Source organism: Tachypleus tridentatus, chromosome 11, assembly GCF_004210375.1.
Source record: "Tachypleus tridentatus isolate NWPU-2018 chromosome 11, ASM421037v1, whole genome shotgun sequence".
NCBI classification, from domain to species: domain Eukaryota; kingdom Metazoa; phylum Arthropoda; class Merostomata; order Xiphosura; family Limulidae; genus Tachypleus; species Tachypleus tridentatus.
In genome coordinates, this window is record NC_134835.1 from 16,807,635 (window position 1) to 16,830,511 (window position 22,877).

At 33.1% G+C, this 22,877-nt stretch overlaps 1 protein-coding gene across 2 annotated transcripts in view; it reads left to right on the forward strand.

Annotated features, from left to right (window-relative positions):
- The window catches only part of LOC143231707 (exosome complex exonuclease RRP42-like), a 55,258-nt gene that overhangs the window by 5,034 nt on the left and 27,347 nt on the right, over positions 1-22,877 (forward strand). For both annotated transcript variants that reach the window (XM_076466310.1, XM_076466311.1), the window contains exons 2-3: positions 1,373-1,474; positions 8,102-8,196. In XM_076466310.1, coding sequence (XP_076322425.1) covers positions 1,373-1,474; positions 8,102-8,196 — 197 coding nt within the window. The remainder of the gene's footprint in view (positions 1-1,372; positions 1,475-8,101; positions 8,197-22,877) is intronic.

The window sequence follows — 22,877 nt, forward strand, 5'->3', positions numbered from 1 at the left end:
GCAGTCAACTTGGAATGAGCAACCCTATATAAAACCTCATGTTGGACTTTGGCTGTCTTGCTTCCATAAGGATTGGAAAGAGGAAGTTGTTCTAACTAGACTATGCATTGGTCACAGTTTTTTAACTCATCGTTTTCGTTTATCTGGAACTGATGCACCAGTGTGTAGTCTGTGTAACACTCAAGTCACAGTAAACCACATTTTACGTTCCTGCTGTTGTTATGACTCTCAATGACAGCTCCATTTTCACCATATTCTGTCCAAAGGTTTGTCTGTAACATTAGACAGTGTTATTGGAGATGGTGACACTGTCCACCTTGGAAATGTTTTTAGTTTTTTAAAAGCCATCAATCTTTTTACTGCTATTTAAGTTTTTTAATTTATACATTAGATCTTTTTTAATGAATTTCCTTTTTAGAATCACAGTCCATCTAGTTTGATTTGAAATTAGAAAATGGCCGTAAAGTCAAATAACTTGAAACCAGGACTGGGTAGGCCAACTTCAGGTGACTAACACTGCTGTTCGAACTACCTGTTAGTCATCCTTGTGAGTTATTATTAAAATTTTGCTACAAGTCTTTCAAAATTTTTATTAATTTTTGAAAATGGCCATAATGTCAAGTAACTTGGAACCAGGAGTGGAAAGGCCAACTTCAAGTGACTGATGATGGTTTTTGTACTTTCCTGTTAGTCTTCCCAGTGAGTTATGATAATTTTAGTCATGCTACAGAAAGTTCTCTACAACTTGTAGTTTTTCTCTTAATGCTGTAGATGACATGTAAACATAGGTTTTCTCCTTTTTTTTAACTTTGTTTTATTTTACCTTAAATTCCTTTTATAAATTTCCTTATTTTACATTAATTTTAACTTTTTACTGGATATTTCACACAGATAGCCTAGCTGCTTTGTGCCATAAAACATCAAATCAACCAACCAACCAATCTTTTATCTTGGTTGTGTGTTTACAATATTGTTCAGGGAATTGATAAGATAAAGACCTATCACTTCCTCCTACGATGTTGCTGAAATCATGCAACAAGAGGACACAAACAGTTTCATTTTTCTGAGAGAATAATTCACTTTTGGAAAAAGTTTTCATTGGTAGATCGAGATTTTCCTAAGTTGGTTTTAATTTTTCTTACTTCTCTCAAAGGTTAACACATGAAGATAGTCTTTTAGTACCAAAATGGTTCTTGTTGTTTGTTTGTTGCAACATATTATATGTAATTGAAAAATTATAGTTGAAAATGAATGTTTTAAATATCACCTAAGAACAGTAAATATATGCTAAGGAACACATCAACAAAATCAATAGGTAATTGTCAGTTGATTGTTGTTGAATTATACTTTAAAATGATATTTTTTATTTCAGGATGATTGTCGGACAGATGGACGAGGTTGTCTTGACTACAGAGTGATTGAATTAGAGACGGGTGTCGTTTCAAATTGTAGTGGCTCTGCCCATGTCAGACTAGTAAGCTGTAACAGTAATATTTATTATTTGCTGACTTGACCTCTATAAATATGTTAGAGCATTGAGACCCTGTAGTACATATGTCACTTAGAAAATTAATAATCACCTTATGTATCTCAAGAGCAGTGTTTCTAGCAAGTTAGTATAAAAAAATTCACCTTGCCAAGATTAGTTTGTAATGAATATTCATAAAAGTAATGTTAAGTAAAGTTACAAAATATTCAGTTTAACACAAGATAAATGAAAAATTGACACTTTGAAACTTACCCATAGGGTTCATGAAACAAATGTAAAGAAACAAGGCTGGAGATACAGTGGACATTATTTACTCAAACTTCAAACCTATGTTTTGGCTACGTGGTGTTACCTAGACGTACATTTGATGGAGTCTTTGTCCAGACTGTATTTTGAGGTGGACTGTATTTTGAGGTTTTACATGACACAGTTTTCTTTCATGTTGATCGGAGAAAGTTCTCACGATATTTGTAACCCAATAAGCATAAAATCAAATGTTATTATAGGAAGAACAATCATACTGTGAGGTGATGTAAGTTATTTTAATGTGAACTAGGATATCTCAAAGGCTTTTGTTTTTCCAGAAGGAAACAATGGAAATTTCTGAGAAAATGTATCCTGAGCTGTTAAAGATGAAAATATTTTTCTGAGATTTGTGAAACATTTTGTATTTTTGATAATATGTGATAGAGGACTTGTTGGGATCACTTTGGTTGAGGGCAATGACTTGTGAAATTATGTCATCTTTGATAGTTAGTTTTTCTATTTCAGAAACTTTATGTCCATTTTCATTCATAGATATTTTAACATTTCATTTGGATATTTTATAACAATAACTGTTATTCCTGATGTTTTTCATGTGAATAATTTGACTGTGAGTAATGTCTCTTGTGTTATAGAAATATTGCTGTCTTGTTTTCTTTGTGTAATTTATTATGTAGGAAGCCATCCTTTAGAAATCTTTCTGTATCACAAAAGCTATTACCTTTCAAGCACTGCCATGTAAATTACACCACCCTGCATCTGGTAACTTTTTTCCTGCTGATTTAGTTTAAGATGTAATTACAATTAATTTGATGGCCCTGAATTTGGAAATACTTCCTTTTTCCCTGTCAGGTCTGAGTATTTCACAAATTACATCCAAGAAATTCACTAATATAGTAAAATTACACCATACCTGCATGCATGATAACTGATTACCTCTACTACAAACTGTTCAGAATATACGATTAAAAGATGAAGAAATAAAGGTGCATGTTTTTAAATGAGACAATGTACAAAGAAACATATCAACCGCATGTACTATACCTGCACTTTGTGCGATCCATTATACTACTATACTTATTGAATAGACCTGCACTTTGTACGATCCATTATACCACAATACTTATTAACTATACCTGCACTTTGTACGATCCATTATACCACTATATCTGCACTTTGTACGATCCATTATACCACTATACTTATTGACTATACCTGCACTTTGTACGATCCATTATATCACTATACTTATTGACAATACCTGCACTTTGTACGATCCATTATACCACTATACTTATTGACAATACCTGCACTTTGTACGATCCATTATACCACTATACTTATTGACAATACCTGCACTTTGTACGATCCATTATACCACTATACTTATTGACAATACCTGCACTTTGTACGATCCATTATAAAACTATACTTATTGACTATACCTGCACTTTGTACGATCCATTATAAAACTATACTTATTGACTATACCTGCACTTTGTACGATCCATTATACCACAATACTTATTAACTATACCTGCACTTTGTACGATCCATTATACCTCTATATCTGCACTTTGTACGATCCATTATACCACTATACTTATTGACTATACCTGCACTTTGTACGATCCATTATACCTCTATATCTGCACTTTGTACGATCCATTATACCACTATACTTATTGACTATACCTGCACTTTGTACGATCCATTATACCACTATACTTATTGACAATACCTGCACTTTGTACGATCCATTATACCACTATACTTATTGACAATACCTGCACTTTGTACGATCCATTATACCACTATACTTATTGACTATACCTGCACTTTGTACGATCCATTATAAAACTATACTTATTGACAATACCTGCACTTTGTATGATCCATTATACCACTATACTTATTGACAATACCTGCACTTTGTATGATCCATTATAAAACTATACTTATTGACAATACCTGCACTTTGTACGATCCATTATAAAACTATACTTATTGACTATACCTGCACTTTGTACGATCCATTATAAAACTATACTTATTGACTATACCTGCACTTTGTACGATCCATTATAAAACTATACTTATTGACTATACCTGCACTTTGTACGATCCATTATACCTCTATACCTGCACTTTGTACAATCCATTATACCACTATACTTATTGACTATACCTGCACTTTGTACGATCCATTATAAAACTATACTTATTGACTATACCTGCACTTTGTACGATCCATTATAAAACTATACTTATTGACTATACCTGCACTTTGTACGATCCATTATAAAACTATACTTATTGACTATACCTGCACTTTGTATGATCCATTATACCACTATACTTATTGACTATACCTGCACTTTGTATGATCCATTATACCACTATACTTATTGACTATACCTGCACTTTGTACGATCCATTATAAAACTATACTTATTGACTATACCTGCACTTTGTACGATCCATTATAAAACTATACTTATTGACTATACCTGCACTTTGTACGATTCATTATAAAACTATACTTATTGACTATACCTGCACTTTGTACGATCCATTATACCACTATACCTGCACTTTGTACAATCCATTATAAAACTATACTTATTGACTATACCTGCACTTTGTACGATCTATTATAAAACTATACTTATTGACTATACCTGCACTTTGTACGATCCATTATACCACTATACCTGCACTTTGTACGATCCATTATACCACTATACCTGCACTTTGTACAATCCATTATAAAACTATACTTATTGACTATACCTGCACTTTGTACAATCCATTATACCAATATACTTATTGACTATACCTGCACTTTCTATGATCCATTATACCACTATACTTATTGACTATACCTGCACTTTCTACGATCCATTAAACCACTATACTTATTGACTGTACCTGCATTTTGTACGATCCATTATACCACTATACTTATTGCACCTACATTTCAAAATTCAACCTGACAAAAACGAACTAGTTATTACTAAAAAGTGTAATTAATATTAAAATATGTAATTAATATATTGAGATTAAGAATATAGTATAATTAATTTTAAAAATGTAATGAAATTTGTAATTTCATTTTCTGACTTGATTGGGAAAACCTGACATTAAAGCCATTTTGTATTCAGCATACTTTTTTTCCTGTATAAACAACTGTTACTTTCAAGTCAGAAAAACTATGAAGGGCAGTGTTATTCCTCAACATTGCTCACCTTCAGACCCATAAGATTTACTGAAATTGGTTTGCTTATCATTTTAACCTTTCATTCCTATTATATGTCTATCCTCACTAGACCTTTCCATAATGACATCGTGCAATCTTGCTAATTTCTTCTAGTATCTTCTGTATTGAACAGCAGTACAAGTATGTTCTAGATGATAAAAAAAACAACACTTGGGAAGTGCTTTTCTATTGTAGCACTTCTAGCTGCACCAATAGATAGGATTCAGAGCTAGGCATTTTTTTTTTTTTTTTTACAAATTCCCAATTGACCAAAAATCAGTATGGATTGCTCCAGTTATGGAATAGAATTGGAGGTCTTCGGTAGCTGCAGTGTACATTTTGTTAAAAGTATCAGAATATGTTGTAAATCAAGAGACATGCAGGAAAAAGTACTAATGATACTTGATACTGAAAACAAAATCAACTATATAAAGTTCTGTCACTTATTTTCATAAGCCATTTTGATGCATTTTTCTAAATTCAAAACATTGAGCCTTATTGCTGTCATTGTCACAAAACAATGGATGACAAAATGGTGTATGTCATTGTTATGCTTCCTCTAAATCACATAATCTGGAAAGTTCTATTTTTGTGATTATATAAAATAATTTTTAAACTTATCAGTTAGAATTTCTATTCAGATAATCTTCAGTTTGATTTTCTTGAAATAATAACAATAAACTTTTTTTGAAAGACACATCTCGTTGTCTATGCTTGTTATTTAATCCAAAATTATTTCATCCAGTACTCTTCAAGGCCATCATTAGACTTGTACATCATTGCCATATCTGGTTCATTTTCTTTCTAATTCATAACAATGATTAAAAGAAAAAAACAGATCCCTCTTCTACGTGTTTTGCCAAAACAGGTCATATCAGTTTCATGATTAGCTGGATTTTTCATTTATTGTGTTATGTTTATGACATTTTCTAAGAGTTTTAACATGTGTACAGAATATAGTTATATTACTCCTATTGTATACTTTTTTTTTTTATTCTGATCTAGGCTTCAGGATTCTCAACCTCCTGTTATTTAACTGAACCTACATATTTTTAAGGCCTTAACAGCAATTCTTTTTTCATTATTAAAATTATAATGGATGTGCTTGGATGATTTTAATAACTACATCAACAGATTTTTTATGTGTAGTTTGCTTTTGGTTGGGGTGTTCACAAAAATTTCTTTTATAAAATTAGGCACTTTTTTATGATTAGAAGATAACAATTTGTCCTGAAGGAACTTGTGAAGTCTCAATTTTCAAGATAATTTATGTATCACTAAAATTAAATTTGGCTTCATTAACAACAATTTCACTCTTTACTATCAAAACTGGTTTTTGTTATTGGAAGCTAACATTTTAAAGTCAAGGAAAGAAATTAACAATTGCTCAAAAACTAAAATGGGATTAATTTCTTTTTTGAACACTGGATGTGTAAAAATAGTTATAATTTGACAAAGTATTATTTATGTTGGACCATTCCATGTAAAATCATCCAGGGTCTGCAGGTGACCCCCACAGAATGCCTTGAAAAAATTCACATGTGCTCATCTACCCATATAATGACAAATCACCAAAAATTAGATCAATATCTCTAATAGTTTGATTTACAGCCCTGTAAAATTTAATGAATTTTTTTTTACATTTTTGGCAAATTCATTTTCGGGCAACATTGGATGCTTAAAGCTGCAAAGAGTAATTTTGGTAGAATGCTGAAATTTGCTACACTGACTGAATTAATCTCACAGAATTCAAAAATGGTCTCAAACCAAGTTTATCTCTCTTAGGATTTTCATAGTGAGGCTGTAAAATCACCTGAAAACCCAAAATCATAAAAAAACATTGGTTTATTTAATAAGCCATAGCTCTAAGAGTTAACATGATACAAAGCTGGATTTTGTTTTCAAATTTCCTATAACATATCAGTTGATAAATCAGCAACTGTTGTAATTAAAAGTATGTTAGATCTCCTGTAAAAGAATGTAGTTGCATGCAACTTTTTATGACTTAACTAAAAATAGCCCTACTTCAAGCCACTGTTTGACCATGTCACCAGTTATTCAGCCTTTTCATATTTTCACCATATATTCTTACATCTCTGAATATGATCTACAAAAAAATCAGGATGGTGTTCAACCTACTTTTTGAGTTATAATTGTTTATAAAAGGTTATTACATAACCTACACAAATTCTGTGGTAGAAATATTGGTCAGACATGGTTCAAAGAGTACTAAAACAATAAGAATAAACATATATATTGTTAAGAATTTTGGGATAAACAATCGGAAGTCATTCTAAATATAGAAAGGGTAACTTAGATTTATTTAAAGTTTTGCTTTTTGGTTGAGAGATGATGGGTGTTAAATTGATGAATCTCATATAGAGTTAGAATATAGAAAATAAGAAAACATGTTTTAATTATAAAAAATTTGATATCTATTTGAAAGGTAATAAATATTCTGCAATGGAAAGTGAAATTTTTCAGATAGAAAAAGAGTGTTTTTAATCTGAACATGAAAATCATCTTGCACTTGTGGCAATCAACACCTTGAATAGAAATATTTATGGAGAAATTTTGAGTAAATATATACTTCATTAGCCTTTTGACTGTGGCTTCTTTAAATGCACCTGGAATTTTTGCTAGCTCTGTACTGTGTACAGCATACTTGCATTTAACTGTTGGAGGTGGATCGTACATTGTGGGGCAAGCCAGAAGTCAGTGGGTTAAAAATTCTGATTTTTTTATCTATAAGTGACTCTTAATGCTTACTGAAAGCTTGTGAAATACAGTAAAGAGACACAAAACGTATTAGAAGTTATAGTGTGGAAAGTCTGAAGGTCAATCTCAGGTAAAGTTTTAAGTTAAATCAACCAATCTTGTACAGACAGTAGCATTATATATCTTCCACTACACCTTCTTTTGTTACCTGAATGTTTGGTCATTGATAGACAATTCATAGTAGATGTTAACCAACAATTTCACTTATTTGTAGGTACAGTACTTCTCATATTTTTGTTTGTTTATCTGAGTTAAAACACTTAATCTACAGCAAATATATATATTTATGTTGGAGTTTTTGTTACTTTTAGGCTAACACTGATGTTTTAGTTGGAGTGAAGGCAGAACTCGATGCTCCTGAATCGTCACAACCGAATCGGGGAAGATTAGAATTCTTTGTAGACTGGTTAGTTGCTTGATAAGTAAATATATGTAGAGAAAGAAAATATGATTGCTTCGTGATCTATTAAAATTTAATGGAAAGCTCATATATAATCTTACTTTTTTTGCACCACTAAGAGCTATTAGTTTCTGTGCAACTGCTGTAGAATTTTCTTTGCAACTCTTGAACAAATTTCCACCATTATATATTTCCATGTGTATTGTGTTAGTAGGCTATGATATAAGCATCATAACATTGTGACGATTCATATTCAGTAATCCCCATGAGCATGTGATCATTGGATTGTTTATGTCTTGACAGTGCCCGTGTTCAGATGTTGCTGTTGTTTAGTCACTTTCATCGACTGTCTTTCTTTCTTTGATGTTTTCTTGTTACATTTCCATTCTTTCTGACTTATTGCAGCATAGTTTTTACTGCAGCTACGGCAGACAAAAGCAAAAAGGTATTGCCTGTGGATTGTCAAATTAGAGTTCCCTGGGGCCCAAATGTTCTTCTTCAGAAATCTTCTGTATCAATGGTAACTAAGTTCCTGACTCACTAGATCATGGGTACTTCAGTCAGGTACCAATCTTCAGAAATCAAGTTATGATAACCCTTCTCTTGTTCCTTGTCCATTTGTTTCTGTTTGCTTCTCCTCTTTGGGCAAGCCCTTGTTTTTGGAGCTGATTCTTGGTACTAGGCCTGTGGTCTCCCTTGTTTTAATTTCTCTCTTGTGGTCTGGCTTTGTAATTTCCTGTTCCATATTTCTCTTCATCTTCTCTCTTGTCCTTAAGATATTCTAATGATAGTAAGACAGATAATGTGAAACTCATGTTGGATATTCTAAAGGTTGATAGTAAGACAGATAAAGTGAAACTTTTTCTGGATATTCTGAAGATTAATAATTATTCTTTCTCAACTAGAAATTCTATTTCCAAATCACAGTTTAGCTATCCAGTGTTGAAGAAATGTTAGGTTTTGTGTGAGCTAGAGGTGATGACACATTTCTAAAATAGAAGATGGAAAGTGTTGATGCAGAATGCCAAGTGTTTTTAGTTTTGATGTATCCACAAAATAGCCTGTGTGTAATGAATTTCTAAAAAAACTGAATTCATTCCGAAACTGGATTTTAACATTTTTTCTTGTACTTTCTGTCACTAAAGGGCCAAAATATTCTACTTGATAGTTTATGATTTAATATTTATTTTATAATAATTTATTTAATTGCCTATCGAATCATATGTGAATTATTATATGCTACCAGATGCACATTGAAACAATTCAGTGATAAATTTCTTAAAACTAGTGATTAATAATAAATGTGAAGTCAACCCAATACATTGGATCATTGCATACATGCAAATGATTACTAGTGTGCTGTTTACAATTGCCTTTTATCATTTTATGTGTTATTTCAATAAGGAAAATTGCATCGTATTTGTTTTTCAACAAAAGAGACAGTTCAAGTGTAACTTGCATTGGATGTTCTAAAGATTGATAGTAAGACAGAGAAAGTGACTCATACTAGATATCCTAAAGATTGATAGTAAGACAGAGAAAGTGACTCACACTAGATATTCTGAAGATTTATAGTAAGATAGAGAAAGTGACTAACACTGGATATTCTGAAGATTGATAGTAAGACAGAGAAAGTGACTCACACTAGATATTCTGAAGATTGATAGTAAGACAGAGAAAGTGACTCATACTAGATATCCTAAAGATTGATAGTAAGACAGAGAAAGTGACTCACACTAGATATTCTGAAGATTTATAGTAAGATAAAGTGACTCATACTAGATATCCTAAAGATTGATAGTAAGACAGAGAAAGTGACTCACACTGGATATTCTGAAGATTGATAGTAAGACAGAGAAAGTGACTCACACTAGATATTCTGAAGATTGATAGTAAGACAGAGAAAGTGACTCATACTACATATCCTAAAGATTGATAGTAAGACAGAGAAAGTGACTCGCACTAGATATTCTGAAGATTGATAGTAAGAGAAAGTGACTCATACTAGATATCCTAAAGATTGATAGTAAGACAGAGAAAGTGACTCATATTAGATATTCTGAAGATTGATAGTAAGAGAAAGTGACTCACACTAGATATTCTGAAGATTGATAATAAGAGAAAGTGACTCATACTAGATATCCTAAAGATTGATAGTAAGACAGAGAAAGTGACTCACACTAGATATTCTGAAGATTGATAGTGAGACAGAGAAAGTGACTCATACTAGATCTTCTGAAGATTGAAAGTAACTCACTAGATATTCTGAAGATTGATAGTGAGAGAAAGTGACTCATACTAGATATTCTGAAGATTGATAGTGAGAGAAAGTGACTCATACTAGATCTTCTGAAGATTGATAGTAAGACAGAGAAAGCGACTCACACTAGATATTCTGAAGATTGATAGTGAGACAGAGAAAGTGACTCATACTAGATATTCTGAAGATTGATAGTAAGACAGAGAAAGTGACTCACACTGGATATTCTGAAGATTGATAGTAAGAGAAAGTGACTCATACTAGATATTTCAAAGATTGATAGTAAGACAGAGAAAGTGACTCACACTAGATATTCTGAAGATTGATAGTGAGACAGAGAAAGTGACTCATACTAGATCTTCTGAAGATTGAAAGTAACTCACTAGATATTCTGAAGATTGATAGTGAGAGAAAGTGACTCATACTAGATATTCTGAAGATTGATAGTGAGAGAAAGTGACTCATACTAGATCTTCTGAAGATTGATAGTAAGACAGAGAAAGCGACTCACACTAGATATTCTGAAGATTGATAGTAAGACAGAGAAAGTGACTCACACTGGATATTCTGAAGATTGATAGTGAGACAGAGAAAGTGACTCATACTAGATCTTCTGAAGATTGAAAGTAACTCACTAGATATTCTGAAGATTGATAGTGAGAGAAAGTGACTCATACTAGATCTTCTGAAGATTGATAGTAAGACAGAGAAAGCGACTCACACTAGATATTCTGAAGATTGATAGTAAGACAGAGAAAGTGACTCACACTGGATATTCTGAAGATTGATAGTAAGAGAAAGTGACTCATACTAGATATCCCAAAGATTGATAGTAAGACAGAGAAAGTGACTCACACTAGATATTCTGAAGATTGATAGTGAGACAGAGAAAGTGACTCATACTAGATCTTCTGAAGATTGAAAGTAACTCACTAGATATTCTGAAGATTGATAGTGAGAGAAAGTGACTCATACTAGATCTTCTGAAGATTGAAAGTAACTCACTAGATATTCTGAAGATTGATAGTGAGACAGAGAAAGTGACTCATACTAGATATTCTGAAGATTGATAGTGAGAGAAAGTGACTCATACTAGATATTCTGAAGATTGATAGTAAGACAGAGAAAGCGACTCACACTAGATATTCTGAAGATTGATAGTGAGACAGAGAAAGTGACTCATACTAGATATTCTGAAGATTGATAGTAAGACAGAGAAAGTGACTCACATTAGATATTCTGAAGATTGATAGTGAGAGAAAGTGACTCATACTAGATATTCTGAAGATTGATAGTAAGACAGAGAAAGTGACTCACATTAGATATTCTGAAGATTGATAGTAAGACAGAGAAAGTGACTCATATTAGATATTCTGAAGATTGATAGTAAGAGAAAGTGACTCACACTAGATATTCTGAAGATTGATAGTAAGAGAAAGTGACTCATACTAGATATCCCAAAGATTGATAGTAAGACAGAGAAAGTGACTCACACTAGATATTCTGAAGATTGAAAGTAACTCACACTAGATATTCTGAAGATTGATAGTGAGACAGAGAAAGTGACTCATACTAGATCTTCTGAAGATTGAAAGTAACTCACTAGATATTCTGAAGATTGATAGTGAGAGAAAGTGACTCATACTAGATATTCTGAAGATTGATAGTGAGAGAAAGTGACTCATACTAGATATTCTGAAGATTGATAGTGAGACAGAGAAAGTGACTCATACTAGATATTCTGAAGATTGATAGTGAGAGAAAGTGACTCATACTAGATATTCTGAAGATTGATAGTGAGAGAAAGTGACTCATACTAGATATCCTAAAGATTGATAGTAAGACAGAGAAAGTGACTCACACTAGATATTCTGAAGATTGATAGTGAGAGAAAGTGACTCATACTAGATCTTCTGAAGATTAATAGTGAGAGAAAGTGACTCATACTAGATATTCTGAAGATTGATAGTGAGAGAAAGTGACTCATACTAGATATCCTAAAGATTGATAGTAAGACAGAGAAAGTGACTCACACTAGATATTCTGAAGATTTATAGTAAGATAAAGTGACTCATACTAGATATCCTAAAGATTGATAGTAAGACAGAGAAAGTGACTCACACTGGATATTCTGAAGATTGATAGTAAGACAGAGAAAGTGACTCACACTAGATATTCTGAAGATTGATAGTAAGACAGAGAAAGTGACTCATACTACATATCCTAAAGATTGATAGTAAGACAGAGAAAGTGACTCACACTAGATATTCTGAAGATTGATAGTAAGAGAAAGTGACTCATACTAGATATCCTAAAGATTGATAGTAAGACAGAGAAAGTGACTCATATTAGATATTCTGAAGATTGATAGTAAGAGAAAGTGACTCACACTAGATATTCTGAAGATTGATAGTAAGAGAAAGTGACTCATACTAGATATCCTAAAGATTGATAGTAAGACAGAGAAAGTGACTCACACTAGATATTCTGAAGATTGATAGTAAGAGAAAGTGACTCATACTAGATATCCTAAAGATTGATAGTAAGACAGAGAGAAGTGACTCATATTAGATATTCTGAAGATTGATAGTAAGAGAAAGTGACTCATACTAGATATTCTGAAGATTGATAGTGAGAGAAAGTGACTCATACTAGATATTCTGAAGATTGATAGTAAGACAGAGAAAGTGACTCACACTAGATATTCTGAAGATTGATAGTGAGACAGAGAAAGTGACTCATACTAGATATTCTGAAGATTGATAGTAAGACAGAGAAAGTGACTCACACTGGATATTCTCAAGATTGATAGTAAGACAGAGAAAGCGACTCACACTAGATATTCTGAAGATTGATAGTGAGACAGAGAAAGTGACTCATACTAGATATTCTGAAGATTGATAGTAAGACAGAGAAAGTGACTCATACTAGATCTTCTGAAGATTGAAAGTAACTCACTAGATATTCTGAAGATTGATAGTGAGAGAAAGTGACTCATACTAGATATTCTGAAGATTGATAGTGAGAGAAAGTGACTCATACTAGATATTCTGAAGATTGATAGTGAGACAGAGAAAGTGACTCATACTAGATATTCTGAAGATTGATAGTGAGAGAAAGTGACTCATACTAGATATTCTGAAGATTGATAGTGAGAGAAAGTGACTCATACTAGATATCCTAAAGATTGATAGTAAGACAGAGAAAGTGACTCACACTAGATATTCTGAAGATTGATAGTGAGAGAAAGTGACTCATACTAGATCTTCTGAAGATTGATAGTAAGAGAGAAAGTGACTCATACTAGATATTCTGAAGATTGATAGTGAGAGAAAGTGACTCATACTAGATATCCTAAAGATTGATAGTAAGACAGAGAAAGTGACTCACACTAGATATTCTGAAGATTTATAGTAAGATAAAGTGACTCATACTAGATATCCTAAAGATTGATAGTAAGACAGAGAAAGTGACTCACACTGGATATTCTGAAGATTGATAGTAAGACAGAGAAAGTGACTCACACTAGATATTCTGAAGATTGATAGTAAGACAGAGAAAGTGACTCATACTACATATCCTAAAGATTGATAGTAAGACAGAGAAAGTGACTCACACTAGATATTCTGAAGATTGATAGTAAGAGAAAGTGACTCATACTAGATATCCTAAAGATTGATAGTAAGACAGAGAAAGTGACTCATATTAGATATTCTGAAGATTGATAGTAAGAGAAAGTGACTCACACTAGATATTCTGAAGATTGATAGTAAGAGAAAGTGACTCATACTAGATATCCTAAAGATTGATAGTAAGACAGAGAAAGTGACTCACACTAGATATTCTGAAGATTGATAGTAAGAGAAAGTGACTCATACTAGATATCCTAAAGATTGATAGTAAGACAGAGAAAGTGACTCATATTAGATATTCTGAAGATTGATAGTAAGAGAAAGTGACTCATACTAGATATTCTGAAGATTGATAGTGAGAGAAAGTGACTCATACTAGATATTCTGAAGATTGATAGTAAGACAGAGAAAGCGACTCACACTAGATATTCTGAAGATTGATAGTGAGACAGAGAAAGTGACTCATACTAGATATTCTGAAGATTGATAGTAAGACAGAGAAAGTGACTCACACTGGATATTCTCAAGATTGATAGTAAGACAGAGAAAGCGACTCATACTAGATATTCTGAAGATTGATAGTGAGACAGAGAAAGTGACTCATACTAGATATTCTGAAGATTGATAGTAAGACAGAGAAAGTGACTCACACTGGATATTCTGAAGATTGATAGTAAGAGAAAGTGACTCATACTAGATATTCTGAAGATTGATAGTAAGACAGAGAAAGTGACTCATATTAGATATTCTGAAGATTGATAGTAAGAGAAAGTGACTCACACTAGATATTCTGAAGATTGATAGTAAGAGAAAGTGACTCATACTAGATATCCCAAAGATTGATAGTAAGACAGAGAAAGTGACTCACACTAGATATTCTGAAGATTGAAAGTAACTCACACTAGATCTTCTGAAGATTGAAAGTAACTCACTAGATATTCTGAAGATTGATAGTGAGAGAAAGTGACTCATACTAGATATTCTGAAGATTGATAGTGAGAGAAAGTGACTCATACTAGATATTCTGAAGATTGATAGTAAGACAGAGAAAGTAACTCACTAGATATCCTAAAGATTGATAGTAAGACAGAGAAAGTAACTCACTAGATATTCTGAAGATTGATAGTGAGAGAAAGTGACTCATACTAGATATTCTGAAGATTGATAGTAAGACAGAGAAAGTGACTCACATTAGATATTCTGAAGATTGATAGTGAGAGAAAGTGACTCATACTAGATATTCTGAAGATTGATAGTAAGACAGAGAAAGTGACTCACATTAGATATTCTGAAGATTGATAGTGAGAGAAAGTGACTCATATTAGATATTCTGAAGATTGATAGTGAGAGAAAGTGACTCATACTAGATATTCTGAAGATTGATAGTAAGACAGAGAAAGTGACTCACATTAGATATTCTGAAGATTGATAGTGAGAGAAAGTGACTCATATTAGATATTCTGAAGATTGATAGTGAGAGAAAGTGACTCATACTAGATATTCTGAAGATTGATAGTGAGAGAAAGTGACTCATACTAGATATTCTGAAGATTGATAGTAAGACAGAGAAAGTGACTCACATTAGATATTCTGAAGATTGATAGTGAGAGAAAGTGACTCATACTAGATATTCTGAAGATTGATAGTAAGACAGAGAAAGTGACTCACATTAGATATTCTGAAGATTGATAGTGAGAGAAAGTGACTCACACTAGATATTCTGAAGATTGATAGTGAGAGAAAGTGACTCATACTAGATATTCTGAAGATTGATAGTAAGAGAAAGTGACTCATACTAGATATTCTGAAGATTGATAGTAAGACAGAGAAAGTGACTCACATTAGATATTCTGAAGATTGATAGTAAGACAGAGAAAGTGACTCACATTAGATATTCTGAAGATTGATAGTAAGAGAAAGTGACTCACATTAGATATTCTGAAGATTGATAGTAAGACAGAGAAAGTGACTCACATTAGATATTCTGAAGATTGATAGTAAGACAGAGAAAGTGACTCATACTAGATATTCTGAAGATTGATAGTAAGACAGAGAAAGTGACTCACATTAGATATTCTGAAGATTGATAGTGAGAGAAAGTGACTCATACTAGATATTCTGAAGATTGATAGTAAGACAGAGAAAGTGACTCATACTAGATATTCTGAAGATTGATAGTAAGACAGAGAAAGTAACTCACTAGATATTCTGAAGATTGATAGTAAGACAGAGAAAGTGACTCACACTAGATATTCTGAAGATTGAAAGTAACTCACACTAGATATTCTGAAGATTGATAGTGAGACAGAGAAAGTAACTCACTAGATATTCTGAAGATTGATAGTGAGACAGAGAAAGTGACTCACACTAGATATTCTGAAGATTGAAAGTAACTCACACTAGATATTCTGAAGATTGATAGTGAGAGAAAGTGACTCATACTAGATATTCTGAAGATTGATAGTAAGACAGAGAAAGTGACTCACATTAGATATTCTGAAGATTGAAAGTAACTCACACTAGATATTCTGAAGATTGAAAGTAACTCACACTAGATATTCTGAAGATTGATAGTGAGAGAAAGTGACTCATACTAGATCTTCTGAAGATTGATAGTAAGACAGAGAAAGTGACTCATACTAGATCTTCTGAAGATTGAAAGTAACTCACTAGATATTCTGAAGATTGATAGTGAGAGAAAGTGACTCATACTAGATATTCTGAAGATTGATAGTAAGACAGAGAAAGTGACTCACATTAGATATTCTGAAGATTGATAGTGAGAGAAAGTGACTCATACTAGATATTCTGAAGATTGATAGTAAGACAGAGAAAGAAACTCACTAGATATCCTAAAGATTGATAGTAAGACAGAGAAAGTAACTCACTAGATATTCTGAAGATTGATAGTGAGAGAGAGAAAGTGACTCATACTAGATATTCTGAAGATTGATAGTAAGACAGAGAAAGTGACTCACATTAGATATTCTGAAGATTGATAGTGAGAGAAAGTGACTCATACTAGATATTCTGAAGATTGATAGTAAGACAGAGAAAGTGACTCACATTAGATATTCTGAAGATTGATAGTGAGAGAAAGTGAGTCATACTACATATTCTGAAGATTGATAGTGAGAGAAAGTGACTCATACTAGATATTCTGAAGATTGATAGTGAGACAGAGAAAGTGACTCACATTAGATATTCTGAAGATTGATAGTGAGAGAAAGTGACTCATACTAGATATTCTGAAGATTGATAGTAAGACAGAGAAAGTGACTCACATTAGATATTCTGAAGATTGATAGTGAGAGAAAGTGACTCATACTAGATATTCTGAAGATTGATAGTGAGAGAAAGTGACTCATACTAGATATTCTGAAGATTGATAGTAAGACAGAGAAAGTGACTCACATTAGATATTCTGAAGATTGATAGTGAGAGAAAGTGACTCATACTAGATATTCTGAAGATTGATAGTAAGACAGAGAAAGTGACTCACATTAGATATTCTGAAGATTGATAGTGAGAGAAAGTGACTCATACTAGATATTCTGAAGATTGATAGTAAGACAGAGAAAGTGACTCACATTAGATATTCTGAAGATTGATAGTGAGAGAAAGTGACTCATACTAGATATTCTGAAGATTGATAGTAAGACAGAGAAAGTGACTCACATTAGATATTCTGAAGATTGATAGTGAGAGAAAGTGACTCATACTAGATATTCTGAAGATTGATAGTAAGACAGAGAAAGTGACTCACATTAGATATTCTGAAGATTGATAGTGAGAGAAAGTGACTCATACTAGATATTCTAAAGATTGATAGTGAGAGAAAGTGACTCATACTAGATCTTCTGAAGATTGATAGTGAGACAGAGAAAGTGACTCATACTAGATATTCTGAAGATTGATAGTAAGACAGAGAAAGTGACTCACATTAGATATTCTGAAGATTGATAGTGAGAGAAAGTGACTCATACTAGATATTCTGAAGATTGATAGTGAGAGAAAGTGACTCATACTAGATATTCTGAAGATTGATAGTGAGAGAAAGTGACTCATACTAGATATTCTGAAGATTGATAGTAAGACAGAGAAAGTGACTCACATTAGATATTCTGAAGATTGATAGTGAGAGAAAGTGACTCATACTAGATATTCTGAAGATTGATAGTGAGAGAAAGTGACTCATACTAGATATTCTGAAGATTGATAGTGAGACAGAGAAAGTGACTCATACTAGATATTCTGAAGATTGATAGTAAGACAGAGAAAGCGACTCACACTAGATATTCTGAAGATTGATAGTAAGACAGAGAAAGCGACTCACACTAGATATTCTGAAGATTGATAGTAAGACAGAGAAAGCGACTCACACTAGATATTCTGAAGATTGATAGTAAGACAGAGAAAGTGACTCACACTAGATATTCTGAAGATTGATAGTGAGACAGAGAAAGTGACTCATACTAGGTATTCTGAAGATTGATAGTGAGACAGAGAAAGTGACTTACACTAGATATTCTGTTGATTGATAGTAAGACAGAGAAAGTGACTCATACTAGATATTCTGAAGATTGATAGTAAGACAGAGAAAGTGACTCATACTAGATATCCTAAAGATTGATAGTAAGACAGAGAAAGTGACTCATACTAGATATTCTGAAGATTGATAGTAAGATAGAGAAAGTGACTCATACTAGATATTCTGAAGATTGATAGTAAGAGAAAGTGACTCACACTAGATATTCTGAAGATTGATAGTGAGACAGAGAAAGTGACTCATACTAGATATTCTGAAGATTGATAGTAAGACAGAGAAAGTGACTCATACTAGATATCCTAAAGATTGATAGTAAGACAGAGAAAGTGACTCATACTAGATATTCTGAAGATTGATAGTAAGATAGAGAAAGTGACTCATACTAGATATTCTGAAGATTGATAGTAAGAGAAAGTGACTCACACTAGATATTCTGAAGATTGATAGTGAGACAGAGAAAGTGACTCATACTAAATATTCTGAAGATTGATAGTGAGACAGAGAAAGTGACTCATACTAGGTATTCTGAAGATTGATAGTGAGACAGAGAAAGTGACTTACACTAGATATTCTGTTGATTGATAGTAAGACAGAGAAAGTGACTCATACTAGATATTCTGAAGATTGATAGTAAGACAGAGAAAGTGACTCATACTAGATATCCTAAAGATTGATAGTAAGACAGAGAAAGTGACTCATACTAAATATTCTGAAGATTATTAGTATGAAAGAAGCCACTCTCCTTCTCATATAATGATGATATTGTAGTTTTCTGTAGTTGTGAATAATAGAAGAAATAACCATGTACATGATTTTTACAAATACTTGAAATTAAAAAATAATAATATAGAAATACAGAAACATTAGAGAGGGAATTCAACATGTTTCAGTTCTTTAAAAATATCTGTTATACAAACATTGTTATTGTGGTTAATGTATGAAGAATAGATATTAAATAGCACTAAATATATATATATTTGTTATGATTCATTTTTTAACTTTGTTCACTGTAAAAACAATTTATGTACAATCATACAACAAATACAACTGTTTTGACAAGGTCTTTTGTCAGTAGTAACCCTATCAAGTCATAGGCCCAACATGGCCATGTGGTTAAAGCTCTCGACTAGTAATCTGAGGGTTGTTGGTTCAAATTCTTGTCACACTAAACATGCTCACCCTTTCAGTCATGGGGTTGTTATAATGTGACAGTCAATCCCAATATTTGCTAGTGGTGATGAATAGCTGCCTTTTTTTCTAGTTTTATGCTGCTAAATTAGGGACGGCTAGTACAGATAGCCCTCGTGTAGCTTTGCACGAAACTCAAAAACAAACAAACAAACCCATCAAGTTAGATTGATAAATTTTGATCTTGGAGACTTTCAGTAACAACCTTAACATTTATGCTAGCCTTTCTGACTTAATTATAATTTGATAAACTTCAAAAATTTTCATCCTCATAGTAAATTTAAAAGTTTAGTTTGGCAACCATATAGTGCTAAATGTTTAATGAAATGTATGGTGATAACTGTTTTATTTATAACTCACTGAATGATATTACTTTGTCATATTGTTAGGAATTTTCCCCAGAACTTGCATACAGTACTTTTATCACCAGGTAAATAGTTTCAAATAATTATGCAAGTAAACTGAGTTAAGTACAAGGTAACAATCCCATATGTTCTTATGGGTTGCTACAATTTTCTTTTCAGAAACCAACCCCTTATCATAATAATTGTTGTAGCTCATAAAACAAAATTGGATGGTGAAAATTCTCCATTGCCTGCACATTGTATGATATCTGTTGGAAACCGTATCTTTATATATTCTGCCAAGTATTCCAGTGAATCTACAGAATATTTGTGTGCTTATTGTGTTTGTCTGCAGAATCCCAAACCTAATTTTATGCATCACGTAATTCAAGAGAATCCCACTTATGATCAGTTGTGTCAAGTTTATAATATTTACAGAAGGAGGAGTGATGGTGAATACTTAAGTATCATGAAACTTGTATCCCATTGTTATGGTGTGAACACCTTTTCCAAGAAACTTGTATCCCATTGTTATGGTGTGAACACCTTTTCCAAGAAACTTGTATCCCATTGTTATGGTGTGAACACCTTTTCCAAGAAACTTGTATCCCATTGTTATGGTGTGAACACCTTTTCCATGAAACTTGTATCCCATTGTTGTGGTGTGAACACCTTTTCCAAGAAACTTGTATCCCATTGTTATGGTGTGAACACCTTTTCCAAGAAACTTGTATCCCATTGTTGTGGTGTGAACACCTTTTCCATGAAACTTGTATCCCATTGTTGTGGTGTGAACACCTTTTCCATGAAACTTGTATCCCATTGTTGTGGTGTGAACACCTTTTCCAAGAAACTTGTATCCCATTGTTATGGTGTGAACACCTTTTCCATGAAACTTGTATCCCATTGTTGTGGTGTGAACACCTTTTCCATGAAACTTGTATCCCATTGTTGTGGTGTGAACACCTTTTCCAAGAAACTTGTATCCCATTGTTATGGTGTGAACACCTTTTCCATGAAACTTGTATCCCATTGTTATGGTGTGAACACCTTTTCCATGAAACTTGTATCCCATTGTTGTGGTGTGAACACCTTTTCCATGAAACTTGTATCCCATTGTTATGGTGTGAACACCTTTTCCAAGAAACTTGTATCCCATTGTTGTGGTGTGAACACCTTTTCCATGAAACTTGTATCCCATTGTTGTGGTGTGAACACCTTTTCCATGAAACTTGTATCCCATTGTTGTGGTGTGAACACCTTTTCCATGAAACTTGTATCCCATTGTTATGGTGTGAACACCTTTTCCATGAAACTTGTATCCCATTGTTGTGGTGTGAACACCTTTTCCATGAAACTTGTATCCCATTGTTGTGGTGTGAACACCTTTTCCAAGAAACTTGTATCCCATTGTTATGGTGTGAACACCTTTTCCATGAAACTTGTATCCCATTGTTGTGGTGTGAACACCTTTTCCATGAAACTTGTATCCCATTGTTGTGGTGTGAACACCTTTTCCAAGAAACTTGTATCCCATTGTTGTGGTGTGAACACCTTTTCCAAGAAACTTGTATCCCATTGTTATGGTGTGAACACCTTTTCCATGAAACTTGTATCCCATTGTTATGGTGTGAACACCTTTTCCAAGAAACTTGTATCCCATTGTTATGGTGTGAACACCTTTTCCATGAAACTTGTATCCCATTGTTGTGGTGTGAACACCTTTTCCAAGAAACTTGTATCCCATTGTTATGGTGTGAACACCTTTTCCATGGAACTTGTATCCCATTGTTATGGTGTGAACACCTTTTCCATGAAACTTGTATCCCATTGTTGTGGTGTGAACACCTTTTCCATGAAACTTGTATCCCATTGTTGTGGTGTGAACACCTTTTCCATGGAACTTGTATCCCATTGTTATGGTGTGAACACCTTTTCCACCTTTGAAACTTGTATCCCATTGTTATGGTGTGAACACCTTTTCCAAGAAACTTGTATCCCATTGTTGTGGTGTGAACACCTTTTCCAAGAAACTTGTATCCCATTGTTATGGTGTGAACACCTTTTCCATGAAACTTTATCCCATTGTTGTGGTGTGTGAACACCTTTTCCATGAAACTTGTATCCCATTGTTATGGTGTGAACACCTTTTCCAAGAAACTTGTATCCCATTGTTATGGTGTGAACACCTTTTCCATGGAACTTGTATCCCATTGTTATGGTGTGAACACCTTTTCCATGAAACTTGTATCCCATTGTTATGGTGTGAACACCTTTTCCATGAAACTTGTATCCCATTGTTATGGTGTGAACACCTTTTCCATGAAACTTGTATCCCATTGTTATGGTGTGAACACCTTTTCCAAGAAACTTGTGTCCCATTGTTATGGTGTGAACACCTTTTTCAAGAAACTTGTGTCCCATTGTTATGGTGTGAACACCTTTTCCATGGAACTTGTATCCCATTGTTGTGGTGTGAACACCTTTTCCAAGAAACTTGTGTCCCATTGTTATGGTGTGAACACCTTTTCCATGAAACTTGTATCCCATTGTTATGGTGTGAACACCTTTTCCATGAAACTTGTATCCCATTGTTATGGTGTGAACACCTTTTCCATGGAACTTGTATCCCATTGTTGTGGTGTGAACACCTTTTCCAAGAAACTTGTGTCCCATTGTTATGGTGTGAACACCTTTTCCATGAAACTTGTATC